This window comes from Equus asinus, chromosome 20 (genome assembly GCF_041296235.1).
Source record: "Equus asinus isolate D_3611 breed Donkey chromosome 20, EquAss-T2T_v2, whole genome shotgun sequence".
In the NCBI taxonomy this organism is placed as follows: Eukaryota; Metazoa; Chordata; class Mammalia; order Perissodactyla; family Equidae; genus Equus; species Equus asinus.
In genome coordinates this window covers 75,706,330-75,722,329 of record NC_091809.1, presented here as the reverse complement: position 1 = coordinate 75,722,329, position 16,000 = coordinate 75,706,330, and the positions used below count along the sequence as shown (strand labels likewise).

The following is a 16,000-nucleotide window of genomic DNA, read 5'->3' as shown; positions in this document are numbered from 1 at the left end:
AACATTACTCCCAATTAGTGAGTAAAAGTGGGAATGTTTCTTCCTCTCAAGGGGATATGTGATTAGGTTGAAGCAAATGGATATCTAGGAGCTCGCAGGACAGTGACTTACATGACTTATATAACACTTATCTCAGTGTTATAATTATTGATGGTCAGAGAGCCATGGTTTGTACTTATGGGTGAGAAGAACTATTTCAGTGGAGCTCTTTCATAGAAGAAAGGTGAGAAGGATCTGTTTGGCTGAGACTCACCAAAACAAAGGCAGCTGTAGGAAAGTTGAGTAGAGCTTGGGCATTGGATTCTGGCTTCGGGGCTTTACCACTTTCTAGCTGTGTTACTCTCTGAGCCCCAGTTTTCTCATCTATAAAAATGAGAATATTAACATAATGTCACTCTTACAGAATTGTTGTAAAGATTAAATTAATCCACTAGAGAATGGGAAGTGCCTTGCCTGTGGTAGAAGCTCAGTAAATGTCAGTTCCCTTCCTCTTGATCTCTGGAAAGTATTTTCAGTTATTCTGGCAGAAAGAACTAGTTGTACCAAAACTATATTCTCTAAGGAAAATTTCTAATTTGTGTCTAGATTTTTAAATCAAAGTTTTAAAAGAGATCCCAGAACATTATCAGGGAGAACCTCACTCTCCAGGGGAGAGTGGAGCCCTCTTTTCTGGTGAGTGCAGCCAAGGGAAGACCTGAAGATGCTGACACAGGGGCTCCGGATAAACAGCCCATCTCAGTCACCCTACACTGAGGTCAGAGTTAATGATCCCTTCAGAATTTTTGGTCATCTTTATTTTAAATAACTTTATTGAGATGTAATTCACATACCATTCAGTTTAAGATACAATTTAATGGTTTTTAGTATATTCACAGATTTGTGCAACCATTACCACAATAAATTTTATAACATTTCCATCACCCCAAAAAGAAACCTCACGTCCGTTAGTAGTCACTCTCCATTACTCCTACCCTCTTCTCCGTTCCCCCCAAACCCCATCTCTAGGCAACTGTTAAGCTGCTTTCTGTCTCTATAGATTTGCCTATTGTAGGCATTTCATATGAACGGAATGATACCATATGTGGTCTTTTGTGACTGGCTTCTTTCACTTAGCACAAAGGTTCATGCACATTTGTAACATGGATCAGTACTTCATTCCTTTTTATTGCCAAATAATATTCTTGTGTGGGTATACCACATTTTGTATATCCATTCATCAGTTGATGGACACTTGAGTTGTATCCACATTTTGGCTATTATGAATAATCCTGCTAAGAACATTCGTGTACATGTTTTCATGTAGAGATATATTTTCATTTCTCTGGGGTATATAGCTAGGTGCTAGAATTACTGGGTCATCTGGTAACTCTATATTTAACATTCTGAGGAACTGCTAAACTGTTTTTCAAAGTGACTGCACCATTTTACATACACACTGACAATGTATGAGGGTTCCAGTTTCTCCACATCCTTGCCAATACTTGTTATTGTTTGTTTTATGGATTATAGTTATTGTAGTGAGTGCAAAGTGGTATCTCATTGTAGTTTTGATTGGCATTTCCCTAAAGATTAATGATGTTGAATATCTTTTCATGTGCTCATTGACCACTAGTGTATCTTCTTTGAAGAGATGTCTATTCACATCCTTTGCCTATTTTTCAACTGAGTTGTTTATCTTTTTATTATTGAGTTGTAAGAGTACTTCCAGATGTAAGTTCCTTATCAGATATGATTTGCAGATATTTTCGCCGCAGATATTTTCTCCTATTCTGTGGGTTGTTTCTTAACTTTTTTGATGATGTACTTTGCAGTGCAAATTTGACAAAGTCCACTTTATCTACTTTTTATTTTGCTGTTTGTGCTTAGATTTCTTTTTGTTGTTTGCACTGAGAATTAGCAGGGACCTAGAACTGCAGAACATCAGCAGTGAGTTTGTAGAATTTGAGTTTCTTCTGAAATTGAGTAAGAGTTATTTGTGAGGGGATCATGTCAGTGAATCTCAAAGTTTTTAAAAGATATTTCAGGAAAGATTGAGAACGTGACTAGAACAGTTTCCTGCCGTAGTGTGTTAGCTACAAATGCGCCCTTACACCCTTGCCGTACACTGAGGCTCTCTGGTGCCCAGCTCGGGTGCTTGCTGCTAGTGGAGTTACTATATATGAGGTCACATGCTATGTTCTTATCACTATTTAATTTTATTCCAGGGCGAAACCAGAGGACTAGACAACCTCTTCTTGGGACACTAGATTTTGCCAGAGCACCTAAAGGGGACTGGTTGGTTCTTGTCATTCCAGACTTCCTGGATGAGCATTCTTTAGTGAATTATGTTCAGGGTCACGGCATCATAGAACCCTATAACCATTTGAGATTTGACTCCTGGCTTGACATTCCTGTCACATGTTGTCCAGCATCCACTCAGTCACCTTCAGTGACAAGGCACTCACGATTGCCCAGGAGGCCCATTACCATCTTTTGACAGTGTTCTTGTGAGGATTAAAATGTGCAAGGTCCTTAGAGTAGGGTCTTGAACCTCATAGATACTCCACAAATAGATGATAGCTCTTATTGCTTTTGTTGAAAGTTTCTCCTTTGTTGAGTTAAAATCTCACTTCCTGGAGTTAATCCCCATCCTAGTTCTTACCTCTGATGACCCCGTGGAACATCTCTTTCAAAATATAGCCTTCAGATATTAAAGAAATTGTTATTTAAGCTAAATAGCGATAGTTCTTTTGATATTTTCTTATGTAACATTTTTAAGATCCCCTCTAGTTGCTTGCTAGTAGTTACAGTGGTTCCCAAACCTGTCTGCCCGTCAGAATTGTCTGAGGAGCTTTTACTGAGTACCGACACCTGCATTTGTTGGTTTGGTGTGGGGCTCAAACATGTGCATTTTCAAAAAGCACCTCAGTTGATTCTGATATATGCAGTTTTGAACCTGCAGCTCTAACCTATTGAGAGATAAATCCGTGTGGTAAGTGTTAGAAGTGTAAGTGTTAAATGTACGTGTGAGGTAAGTGTAAGTGTTAGAGAAGAGGCTGTGATTTGCTAACCTGATCCTGAAAGGCAGGGTTTCTCAACTTCTGTACATTGCCATTTTGGGCCAGATACTTATTTGTCAAGGGGGTTCTCCTGTGCATTTTAGGATGTTAAGTAGCATCCCAAGCCTCCACCCACTAGATGCCAATAGCCTGTTCCCCTCACCCACCAAGTTGTGACAAGCAAAAATGTCTCCAGATGTTGCCAAATGTCCTGTTGGGGAGAAAGTTGCTCCCGGTTGAGAACCTCCACAAAGGATAAAAAAATCAGTTTTGATAGTTAGAGAATAGCTGAAAGCAGCTGTCAACACATTTCCTTCTCTCAGTATCCTCTTGCATAGATATTACACGTGACTGATCTTAAATTTGGGGGCTGGATTAGTTCTGGTTTATTTTAAATGAATCAAGCATATTTCTCTTTGTCTAATTTTCTGACCTACTGTAGATTATGCATGGTCCTCTCATATACCACTAGTCCTAAAACATTGCTAGTCTTCTTTAAGCCTTCTTGTTCATAGTATTAATAGTCATAAAAATTTGATATATCCTCCAGTATCAGGAAAAGAATCCTCCACTTTCATATTTCATTGCTTGTTCATTGTAATATTCTGTTACTGATATTTATTCTTCTATGTGTGTGCCACCCTCCCACCATCCCCCTCCCCAAACCACACAGACACTGGCTCTAGAGGAAGAAGATGCTCCAGGACCAGCATCCTGTGAGCACATGAACTGTTATCTATCTAAACTAGGTTCCTATTCAACTCTGTCTTGCAGTGAGAGCTTATAAGAAAATAGTAGAATTGAGACACCTTCTGGAAATTGCTGAGAGCAACTATAAACACTTGGGAGGGATAACAGAAGAAGATCTAAAGCAGAAGAAAGAACGGCTCAAGTCTGAAAGGTAACGTCCTCAAAACTTTAATGGTTTATTTTTAGTTAGCTCTCTAAATGCCACATCAGAGTTTGTTGACCAACAAATTGTTTTTTCATCCCCACCAAAGGGTATAAGATTACATTCTGTTTTCCTCCTAAGCCCCAGGATGGAGAAGATTTAAGATTTTTTTTAATTGTTGTAAAAATCCACATAACATAAAATATATCATCTTAATCATTTTTAAGTGTACAATTGAGTGGTGTTGAGTACATTACATTTTTGCACAATCTCCGGAACTTTTTTCTTCTTCCGAAACTGAAACTTTATAAGGAGTTAAGACTTTTTTGAGACTACAGCTACTTTGAGCTTTTTAACCAATACAAGTCTTTGGGGTACAAACTCTTGACCTTAGATCTAATTGTAAAGAAAAACTGGGTAAGTATTGGTTTGAAGGATGTCCTTTTGATATTGTTGTTATCTATTAGTTAGATCAGACTCACAATACAACAAAACATAGTTGTATTCCTCCGTCCTAGGGATGATTTTCCCTTCTTATTTGCTGAATTTTAGGCTTCCACAATTGACATTCTTTTTCCTTAGCCCCAGTCTTAATCCTACTCACTTTCATACCAGAGTTACTACTGTATACTCTTAGATTGTCCTCCTTGGGGCCTGACATCCAACCCAACGTGCCTTGGGCATGCTCTTTCCTTCACCATCCAGCCGTAAGGCAAAAACCAAAGAAACAAAAAAACCTTGGTTCAAGTCACAGCATCTAGAGTAATCATGTTAAAACCTAAGTCAGATAAATCTCACATACTGTTGACTGAAAGAAGCCAGGCACACAAATGTGTGTAGTGTACAATTTCATTTACAAGCATAGGCAAAACTAATCTACCATGATAGATATATCAGAATTATCAGATATTCACTGCCTATGGGAAGTGAGGATTGCCTGGGAAGAGCATGAGGGAGCCTTCTGAGGTGATGGAAATATTCTATATTTTGGTAGTGGTGGAGGATGCAAGGGTTTATACATTAGTAAAAAGTCAATGAATTGTTCACTTGATACTTGTGTATGTCACTCAAAGTAAATTTTACATCGTTAAAAAAAAAACAAAACAAGTCTAAGTCAGGTCATGCCATTTCTCAGCTCAGACCCTCTGTTGTCTTCCCATTCACTCAGAGTAAAAGCCTAGGACCTTGGTCTGACGTATAAGGCCCTATTTGTCCTGGCTCTCTTTTACCTCTCTGACCTACTACTCTCCCTTTTTATACTTTAAACTACTCCAGCCACATTGGCCTCTTCCAATTCACCAGGCATACTTCTGCCTCAGGGCCTTTGCACTTGCTATTCCCTCTGTCTGGAATGCCCTTCCCCTGGATGTCTACTTGATAATTTCTCTTACTTCCTTTAGGACTTTGCTCAGAAGTCCCCTTCTCAGTAAGGCCTTCCCTGGCCACTGTGTATGAAGTATTAACCCCTTCCTCGACAATGTTTTATATTACTCTTTCTTGCTTTCTTTTTTCTTCCTTACCATTTATCACCTGCCAATATACCATATTTTTACTTATTTGTTTACTGTCTGTTTTTTTCCACTACTAAAGTAAGCCCCACGAGGGCAGATTTGACTTGTTTTCTTTGCTACTGAATCCCTAGTGTCTGGCTCAGTGCTGACTCATAGTAAACTCTGAATACATGTTTGTTGAATAAATGATTTCTTTGTTTTATTGGCCCTAAATACAGTGCATGGATGTGTTTCACTATTACCAAAAATAGTTGTTAGTTGATGCTGGAGGTTGACTGAGAACAATTTTTTTTTTGATAGGACTGTCAAAGAGCTGCAGGACCAGCTGGAGTATGAACGACTATGCAGAGAAAAATTAGAATGTCAGCTGGACGAGTATCGAGCAGAGGTGGATCAACTCAGGGAGACACTGGAAAAAATTCAGGTCCCCAACTTTGTGGCTGTGGTTGGTGTCCTTCTTAACACATTTATCTTTCTCATGAAGTAGTATTCAAGAGTAGCTAAGAGTGCAAGCCTTGGACTGGGGCTTTTTGGGTTTGAATCCTGCCTATAACCCTTTTTGGCCTGGACAAATCGTTTAACCTCTCTCTGCCTTAGCTGTAAACTGGAGATAATAAGTTGTACTTTCTAGAGTATTGTATGGATTAGAGAATATATATACGTAACTAAATATATAACTATAGCTATATATATTCACACACATACATACATATATATCCATATATATATATAGGTTAGAATAGCAGTCTGTTCATAAGTGTGCAGTAATTATTGTTATTATACCATATAGGGAAAAATATTTTTTTATAAGCGGAGTAATCAATAAGAATTCTAAGATAGCTAGAGAGTATGTATATTTTAACATTCAAATAGCCAAAATAAAGAGCTTTGAATGGAACCATGTAAGAAAGCTTCAGCTCCTCAAAAGAGCAGTTTTAAGAGTAGAAAGAGCCAGCATGGAAGTTGGCATAGCATCCCTTTGTTTAGATTACAGAGTAATAAAAACTAACATTTGTAACACTTTACCTTTACAAAGTTCTTTCACATGTTATCTTACTGTATGTCATTTGATCTGCCCTCATTTAAGATATGAGGAAACTAAGGCTCAGAGAAGTTCAGCAACTTGTCTAAAGTCACACAGCTAGGGGCTGGGCCGGTGGCACAGTGGTTAAGTGTGCACATCCTGCTTCAGCGGCCCGGGTTCGCTGGTTCAGATCCCGGGTGCGGACATGGCACCACTTGGCAAGCCATGCTGTGGCAGGCATCCCACATATAAAGTAGAGGAAGATGGACATGGATGTTAGCTCAGGGCCAGTCTTCCTCAGCAAAAAGAGGAGGATTGGCAGCAGATGTTAGCTCAGGGCTAATCTTCCTCAAAAAACAAAAAGAAAGATAAAGTCACACAGTTAGTATGGTGGGATCAGTACTCAGTATCTAGCTTTTAACTCCATAGCCTTAGCTCTTTCATAATTCCTGACTGGAATATTATGAACTTAGAATTCAGAATATACTCTAGAATATAGAAAAATGCTTAGAGTGACAAATAAAAAGGACAAATATGTTGAAGGAAGCTAAAAAGAAACTGATGTGAGAAACGGAGAAAAAGAACAAAAACAGAAAAGCAGGTGGAGTATAGAAAATAGAGTGAAAGTGACAGCAAGAAGCGCCAGCGGTGTTGTATTTCTGGCCATCTGGTCTCAGAGGAGAGCATGCTGGAAGTGCCCTGGGGAGATGCTGACTCTCAGTCTCTTCTGAGTGAGGGCAGCCGTGCTGGGGCCCTGTGGATAGCTCATGTGACAGTGTGGGGATTCAGGTACGTTTCATAGTTTCCTTCCACAGGAGAATTCTTTTCTTTAGTCATCTTGCGTTCTAGACCTGTATCACCTCAAATCTGATCTCTAATGAAAACATCCTTGCTCTTTTTTATTTTGCACAAAGTAATCATTAGCCTCTTTAATAACCACTTTTAGAATATTAAAGTAATATATGTGCTTGTCATAAAACGTTAAAAACAGGGCAGATGTTCCTCCCCGTGCCGAGTGTCACTCTCCAGAGGGAGCTACTATTAATGGCTTGATGTGTCTCATATCAGACAACGTTCTACTCATCTACAAACACACATATATATTTCTAGCTTATACAAATTCAAACACTCTCTCTGGGTTTTGGTATCTCACCAGTGCTTAACTTTCCAGGGGATATAATTAATTATAATAATCCATTCTCTTCATTTTTGCAGTGCTCATTTTGTACCACCTTTAGCCCCCAGGGAAACTTGAGTATCGAGAGGCGAATCTGTGCAGCCTCTGTGATGCTGGCTAGAGGACACGCACCTTTCATAACCTCCCACTTACACTCCAAATCCATTCCTTCCCCACCTTGTGGCAGGAGCTCTGCCGACTCCCACAGTCTCCTCAAAGGCAGGAACGTATGTTGTTCTCCTGCTGCTGGATCTTTCAGGGATCACCAAGCTGCACATCTTCTTTTGAGTCATTCCAAATTGTCTACTTAGAAAATTTTTGTTTCTTAGCTATTTAAAAATATTATTTTCTTGCCCAGAAGAGTCTGTTCTCAGGGTTGGTCTTGATTTCATCCTCTACAGGACATCCTCCCTAGCCCGTGCTCTCTGCCAACCACGTGTAGGCTTTCACAAGAGCCGACTCAAGGTCCGTGTACTCTGGGCCCATCGTTCTTTGCAGTCCTGCTTTAGATTACCCAATTTTTGTAAATGAGCAAATGTCACTGACCTTTCATGGCAGCTGCAACCCTGGCACTACTTATTTTCTCGTGTGCAAAAGTTTTTAAGTCTCAATCTCATCATCTTTAAAATGAGGATAACACTTACCTCATGAGATTGTACTGATGTTAAATGAAATCCTGTGTAGAACTCCTGAGGTATTTTTGTCTAGTAGTGTTCATAGTATTATATTCTCCCTTCTTCATATCCTTTTCTCCTTTTCCTTCCTTCCTTTTCATTTTCTATATTCAGGTTGAATAAACATAGTCAGTGGATAAATGTGTAGAGCCCTATGCATCTGAGAGTAGGAGGGGTTAGTTTATTTTGGAGTCTAAATATATAAAGTATAAATAAAATGAACGTTTCCTTCAGTGCTCATTTATATAGATTCTTCTCGAGAAGCTCTGACTAAACCTTTCTCCTGCCACCTTCTGGTCAGAACCTATGATTGCATGCAACTGTACCTAAGACTTTTACCCCTGGAAAAGAATCTGCAAAAGTATAATTTTTATCTAGAAAAAAATTCTTAGTGTAGTTTCTTAGGATAGTTTGACATATATAATGTAATGAAATAGTTTTTTGATAGTAGTAATAACTGGTTTTGATAATAACTATTTTTATAATGCTTTCTCACATGTTATCTCATCTTAGCCTGCATTAACCTACCTCACCAGCCTTATTTCTTTTTCTCTTCCCCTATATGTAGCCTGTCTTTTCTGGACTTGCCCCACACTTTCCCACCACCCAGCCTTTGTCCATGTATCTTGAAGGCTCTCTATCAGCTCTGCCTCTCAAAATCCTCCAGGAACCATCTCGTTGGTCAACCCTTTCCTAATCCTCCTGATCACATATGATCTCTCCTTTTTTCACCAAGCACTTTGTCCTGCTCTGAGGGCACCTCATCCTGTGTACTCTAGTTTAATTGGGCACTTACCCTACCTAGAGTATTGAAAATTTAAGGTCCATGAGATCATCTAACGTATCTTAATAAACATCTTCGTCATCATCAACAATAGCTATTGCATACTTGTTCTGTGTTGGGCTGAGTGCTGAGAACTTTGTATCTGGTAGGTGCTATTATCTTCATTTATGGATAAGGAACCAAATCTCAGATAAAATAAGGAATTTATGTAAAGTCACCCAGCTTGTTAGATGGGTAGCCGTGATTTGAACCTCACTGTCTAGCCCAAAGTCCAGGCTTTTAACACCACTTTTTACTGCCATTATAACCCCCGTGCCCTTCCTGTGTGCTCGCTGTGCTTATAAAAAAATTTATTTTGAAAAATCGGTCTTTAAAAACATTTAATGATAGCTCTTTAATAGAGTTAATTTACTTATGAAAATTGAAATATGAAATTTATAATAATTTTGATAATGTTATTGATTGTGCAATTGTACACTTATTCAAACATTTATTTCAAGATGTGTCTTAAGTTTGAAGTTGAGGGTAATACAGCTTCTAAAAGATAACACAGTAGGAGATCTTTGTGACCTTGGTGTAGAGAAAAAATTGATAGATTGGACTTCATTAAAATAAGACTTTAGTTCATCAAAGACAACATTAGCAGATTGAAAAGGCAAGCCAAAGAGTAGGAAAATACCTTCCTTGTAACCAAAATGTATAAAGAACTTATGCAAATCAATATAAAAAAGGCAAACAACCCAGTAAAAAACTGGGCAAGGTTTGAACAGGCACTTCACAAAAGAAGATATCTAAGTGGCCAATAGACATATGGAAATGTACTCAGAATCATTAGTTATCAGAAATGTAAATTAACCAAACAAGATGCAAGTATATACCACCAGAATGGCTAAAATTAAAATAAAAAAAATGAAATGGCTAAAATTAAAATAAAACAAAATGGTGAGGATGTGGAGCAATTGGAACTTTTATACACCACCGATGGGAGTGTAAATTGGTTTAAGCACTTTGGAAAAATTGTTTGTCAGTATCTATTAAAGCTGAACCTATATGTAGATACCTAGGACTCATTAATTCCTAGTGGAATTAGTACATGTCTCTTAATGTACACAGAGGGGCATCAAAAGACATGTACAAGAATGTTCATATCAGCATTGTTATAAATATCCTCCAAACTAGAAAGAACCCAAATATCCCAGCAACAATAAGAGTAAATACATTTTGATATAATCTATGAATTACTGCTCTACACATCACTGTGGATAAATTTCACAAACATGATGCTGAGCAAAAGAAACTATATGGGGGAGTACTGTAAGATTCCAAGCAGTCCAAAGATAGGTAAAGTAAATCAAGACAGTAGTGCCCAGAAGGAGGCAAATGGAGGCTTCCGGGATACAACCAATGTTCGATTTCTCGATCTCTGTTGTGGTCACGTTGGGTGTGTTCACTTTTTAAAAATTCATCAGGCTGTACATTTTTTTCTTTGTGCTCTTTGGTATGTATACCTAAATAAAAATGTTAAGAAATTTAAACTAGATTGGAACTATAATTTCAGCAGAGAACTATAACTTCAGCAGAGAACTCCAAAACCTGACTCATTTAGGAAGTCATTGGTCTAAAGCTTTGGGCCATGCTTGCTAATCAAGAATGGCCAAACTGGAACTGGTAATATTCCATGACTACTTCCTTGTTGAACCTACGCTTGTTTTCTGCCTGCAAGAGTATGGATCTGGATTGAACTTTGATATGATCTCTGCTGGGTTTCTCTCTGTCCTCTGACCTTCTAGTCCATGAACCTGTAATGGTCCTTGGAACAATTCGAGGGCTTAAGTGAGCTTATCCAAGACGAACGTTTAGTCTAGGGAAGATCTAGAAGTTTGTGATATCTCTCTTTTTCTTTCTCTCTCTCTCTGTCTCTCTCTTCGGTTATATTGTTTTGATACTCTATTAAGAAGAGTCTGTTCTACTAATCAAGAAGGTGGGATTTATCTCCTTTTATTTTCGTATGCTTCCCAGAACTCAGATTGCACGGAATTTTTTAAAAACAAGAATTCCATATACCCAAGCAGTAATTTGTAGATATATAACCTCTGTCAACAGTTTTATGTGTAGTATTATTAATCTCTTCAACAAACCTATAAATTCTTTCAGAATAAAAAATACTGGTTTATATTTAAAATATATACATTTTCGCATAGGAGTTTAATTTTTTTTATAGTACTAGACTGCATTTATTCTTAGAATTGCTTTTGATGCCTAAATACCATGATTCATATATTCAATATCTCAGTATTATAGTTCTCTTTTCCTGAGTTTTGGAGCAAACACATGTTAGGGGAGAAATATGTTTTTGGCTATAATTTATGATGAGAAAATGAGTAATCTTGGTGAAGAGCATTCCCCAATTGCAGAAACTTCTGGAATTTGAAAGTTTAGAACTTTCATAGAACACCTACTGGAGGCCTGTTGAGTACCAAGCACATATTTTCTTTTAAACTAGTTGTACAGTAAGACTTGGTTTGATAGAATGAGTTACGTATTTGGTGTTAGTAGAAGCTTTGGTATTTAACCATTATTTCTGGAGTATTTGGGATAATGGCAGCTTACTGGAAGTAACATGTTCACACACTAAAATATGAGTTAAGCTGACTGACCTCATTAGCAGAGGTGTGGGTAGGAAAACGCTGGGGAATGCTAACTCCAGCCGTAGGCCCTCTCCATGGACATATGCTTTGTGCTATTCTTGGAGCCCCTGCCTTCAGATCTGTCTTGGCTAACTGGGTGCAGGGCAGTTTTGAGTGGAAGAATTATTCAAAGATGATTAACATCTAGTGAGCATCCACTGTGTTTCTAGCCCTCTCTTCCTCCTTCCCATAGCATTTATTAAGTGAATCTTCTGTGCCACAATGGATGAGAAATATTCAGAAACAGTAGGTGGTAGGGCAAAGTGGAAAATGAGAGAAGAGCAGTAGAGGGATGTTGTGTGAACACAGAGGAGGGAACAGAGGAGCCAGGAAATGTGATTTCTAGCACTCTCAGGCTTGCAAAGAATCCAGAGGATGACATACTAACACTTTGTGCATTTTATTTAGCAATATGTATGAAACGTTAGTCTAAGAGAGAAGCAGAAATAAGATGTTCTCTTTTGGAGGTGTCTTAAGTAGAGATAGTACTGGATGGTTTCTCACAGTGCCTTCCCGTCTTGTGAGTCAGTACAGTATTATATACTGGCACTTCAGATTTAAGAACTTATTTACACAAAAAACCCTGAAGGATATTTAGTCTAGAGTTGACAAAATTAGTATGGTTAAATTTTTTCTTTTGGAACAGATACTGTAGAAAATGAAAACGTGTCTAGGATAGAAATCTTATTTCACCCTCTTTTCCTTTGTATAGGAAGATGACTCTTCTTGTGAGTCAAGCAAAGAGAAGAGGCGAATGAAGAAAAAGATGTCTTCCGGGGGAGTTTTTGTGAGAAGGTACTAATCAGTGAAATAACTAAATAAACCTGCTTGATTTTTCTCTTTTATTTTTAAATTGATATAAATGTAAATCTATGTAAACTCTTCTCAGAATTATTCTGATATGCTATTACTCCAATTCTGAAGGCAGAAATATGTTACATAACACCAAAGGGATTGTTAACATTATATGACTCAGTTGTACTCCTCCTCCCAATATACTTTTGATATATTTGTGTAGGCAAGTCAAGACTCTAGATTTGAGTAATTAATTTTAAAAATATTCACATAAACTTTAAAATACAATATGTTACAGTCTAGTAATCAAAAGAAATCAAGTTCTACATATTAAAATTATTAAAAATTCTCTTATGGCTTCATAAGAGAATTATAATGTTTCTTTTACTTTCTAGAGAATACTACTACTAGTATAGATTTTTAAAAATTTTTTAACTTTTCAAATGACTTGACTTTTAAAGAGCATCTGGATTTGGGAGACAATGCAACCTAAGACCAGTAAGTTTTAGAAAAGGACACTTTCAAAGTAACAACCCAATATCTCACTCCGGAAAGTTTTACAAAAAAATGAAAATCAGTGCTTGTAAAAAGAAGAGAAAAAACATAATGTGTGTTTGCTAAGAATATCCGTGTAAATAATCTGCTTTAGAATTCAATCATTGTTCTGTCTTCCGAGCTTTATAAGAAAGGAATATAGAGACGAGGTAGATTGGACAGGATAAAAAGCACATGGCTTTATTATTCTTTCTTCCTGTTTTTCCCCCTTGACTTTGCTGACCAAAAAACAACCATGGCATTTTATTTCAGTTCTGACTTCAATTCCTTCGCTTTTCCTACCCCGTGCCCCTCCTCCTTGACCTGGCAAAGATTTGTGACTCTCTTGGGTCAGTTGTCTAGATCCTGCCTCCCCCTGAAGATCTGATTGCTAGCTTTTGGCTTCACTGGCAGCAGCCTTCTTGCTATACAGCAGACTGCCCATCCTCTAGGCTCTGGCATGTGCCTTACATGGATGCTGAAGGCCATTTTGACCTAGTATTATCAGGACCAGTTTGCTGTAAGCGCGTTTGATTGCTAAGACCAGTTCAGGCTGGTCAAGGGTCTGTAAGCAAGTGTTAAAAAATGGCTTACCCATCCTTTTGATAACCTTTATAGTCTTTATTGTTAGTTTCCCAAATCCAACATTTCCCTCACCTTCTGGGACTACACATGGCCTTACTTTTTCCTTCTAGCCTGGTGACCTTAAAGTTAATCTTAACCCTGGAAATAGTTCATTGTACTTGCTTCAGTTTTCTAAGGCCACATCTCTAGTCTCTGTACCAGTGACGTAGGAAATACCAGAAGAGTGTTGTAACAGAAGCATGCACCCTTGTGGCAGAGGTTCGCTAGTTGTCCCCAAATATCTGTTCTTCCCTTTTCCCATAGTATTAGGATTTACCTGGGCTTATGGCTGCTCTCCTTTGCAGCTAAGATACCAAGTTGTGGCCAATAGAGTGTGAGCAAAAATGGTGTGTATAACCTTATGGTCAAGCTCCTAAAGGGAAAGGGCTTGCCCACCTCTTGCCCCTTTCTTCTTCTGGAATGTGGATGTGGTGGTGAGTCATTGGGCCTTGTGAATGAGGGCAACACCAAGTAGAACACTAAGATAAGGAGCCTAGGCTCTGACCCCATGGAGCTGACATACCAGCCCTGGAATGCTTACGCTTGGACTGTAAGAGAGAAATAAACTTCTATATTATTTCAGCCACTATTATTTCGGATTTTATTATAACAGCTAAATCTAAATTGTAATATAACCCCCAAATAATGTATATTTAATTACATCACATATATGTATTATTGTCATGTTATATGTAGTGTCTTCCAACACTAACAACCAATTCTCATTTTTCTAGATACCAACTGGGTGTTCAACAATTCACTTCTGACCCTAACTACCCAGGGTTAGTGTCTGACTCCACAGGTTAAGGGCTCAGTCTTACAAAACTGCCCCCACTTCAGACACCATTCACAAGTTCCAGGTTGTCACTGGTATTTCTGTGTATTTGGAGGTTCCTAAACCCCCTCCTCAAGTTCAGTAATTCACTGGAATGACTCACAGAACTCAATAAAATACTTTACTTACTATTACCAGTTGATTACAAAGAATACATCTCAGGAAGAGATGCATAGGGCAAGGTGTGGGATGAGAGGTGCATGGAGTTTCCATGCCTTCTCTGGGTGTGCCACCCTCCTAGCACCTCTGTGTGTTTACCGGGTTGGCCACTGGTGACTGAACTCAACCTGCAGCTCCTCTCTTTCCCTCGCCCCTCTGTGGAAGAAGTGGGAGTTGGGGGAATCATGCCTTGGTCTCTCTGGCAACCAGTCCCCATTCTGAAGCTATGTAGGAGCTCTCAGCCACCAGTCATCTCAGCATACAAAAGACATTCATCAAACTCCAGAGATTCCAAGGCTTTTAGGACTGTGCCAGGAAACAAAAGAAGCTCCTAGTCATCCCTATCACTCAGGAAATTACAAGAGTTTTAGGAGTTCTGTGCCAGGAACTGGGGACAAAAACCAAATGTGTATTTCTTATGCCACATTATGTTAATGAAATACAGAAATAGAAGTGAAGATGTTAAAAAGAGATAGAAGTAGAAATTCTACGTTTTTTCCCATGCCTCAGTAGATTGTTTGTTCATCTCTTGAAGTAGAGGACTCAACTTGGAGATTATTAGGGTGTTGAGTAAGAGCATGAGATTTGGAGTTAAAGTCTGTGTGACTTACCTGCTGTGTGACCTTGGCACATTACTTCACTTAGCCTGTTTCCCCAGCTGTAAAATGAGGATAATGCCACCTGCCTAAGAGGACTGCTGTGAAAAATAGTGAGTTGATATATATTTTTAGCATCTTCACTGCTGTATAGTCAATAGTAGGTATTCTACAAAATGACAATCACTAATTTCAGTGGTGGTGACCATGGCCTTTCCACTGCCTCATTTTTCTCTTTATGTTAAAAATATTTAAAACTTCGAAACTTAAGGTGTTACATATCTAAATTCTTAAAGATTGACAAAAGAGGCAATATAAGCTTTGAATTGTTTTTCAGATATGGTGAAGGGTTTTTACTGACTCTTGACTAGTCCTTACATAATCTTGCCTCATCTACCTTTTCACCAAGTAGTATGAATGGGCAAGTTAGGATCTAGTCTATGGCCGTAACCAAGGTGAAGGTAGCTAATCCTCTTCGAGTCTTTTTACCACTTACAGAAAACGCCCAAAAGGTTTCGTGTTCTCAGAAACTCAGTATAAATGAAATGTTCTCAGCACACTCGTAATAAAACATTGAAAATATTTAAAAGTTTGGATTAAGGTCAATCTATTCATATCATTTATTCCACAGGCATTTAACAAGTACCTCATATATGCCTAGAGGCCTTCT

At 38.3% G+C, this 16,000-nt stretch overlaps 1 protein-coding gene across 3 annotated transcripts in view; it reads left to right on the top strand.

The window, feature by feature from the left end:
- The window catches only part of ANKRD42 (ankyrin repeat domain 42), a 46,819-nt gene extending 30,904 nt beyond the window's left edge, over positions 1 to 15,915 (top strand). For 2 of the 3 annotated variants that reach the window (XM_070490559.1, XM_070490561.1), the window contains 4 exons: positions 3,813 to 3,939; positions 5,742 to 5,886; positions 12,500 to 12,582; positions 14,475 to 15,915. In XM_070490559.1, the coding sequence (XP_070346660.1) occupies positions 3,813 to 3,939; positions 5,742 to 5,886; positions 12,500 to 12,582; positions 14,475 to 14,547 (428 nt within the window). In that variant the 3' untranslated portion in view covers positions 14,548 to 15,915. Of the gene's footprint in view, positions 1 to 3,812; positions 3,940 to 5,741; positions 5,887 to 12,499; positions 12,633 to 14,474 lie in introns of those variants that run through there. The other variant, XM_070490560.1, reaches the window with a different exon arrangement.
- The last annotated feature ends 85 nt before the right edge of the window (positions 15,916 to 16,000 follow it).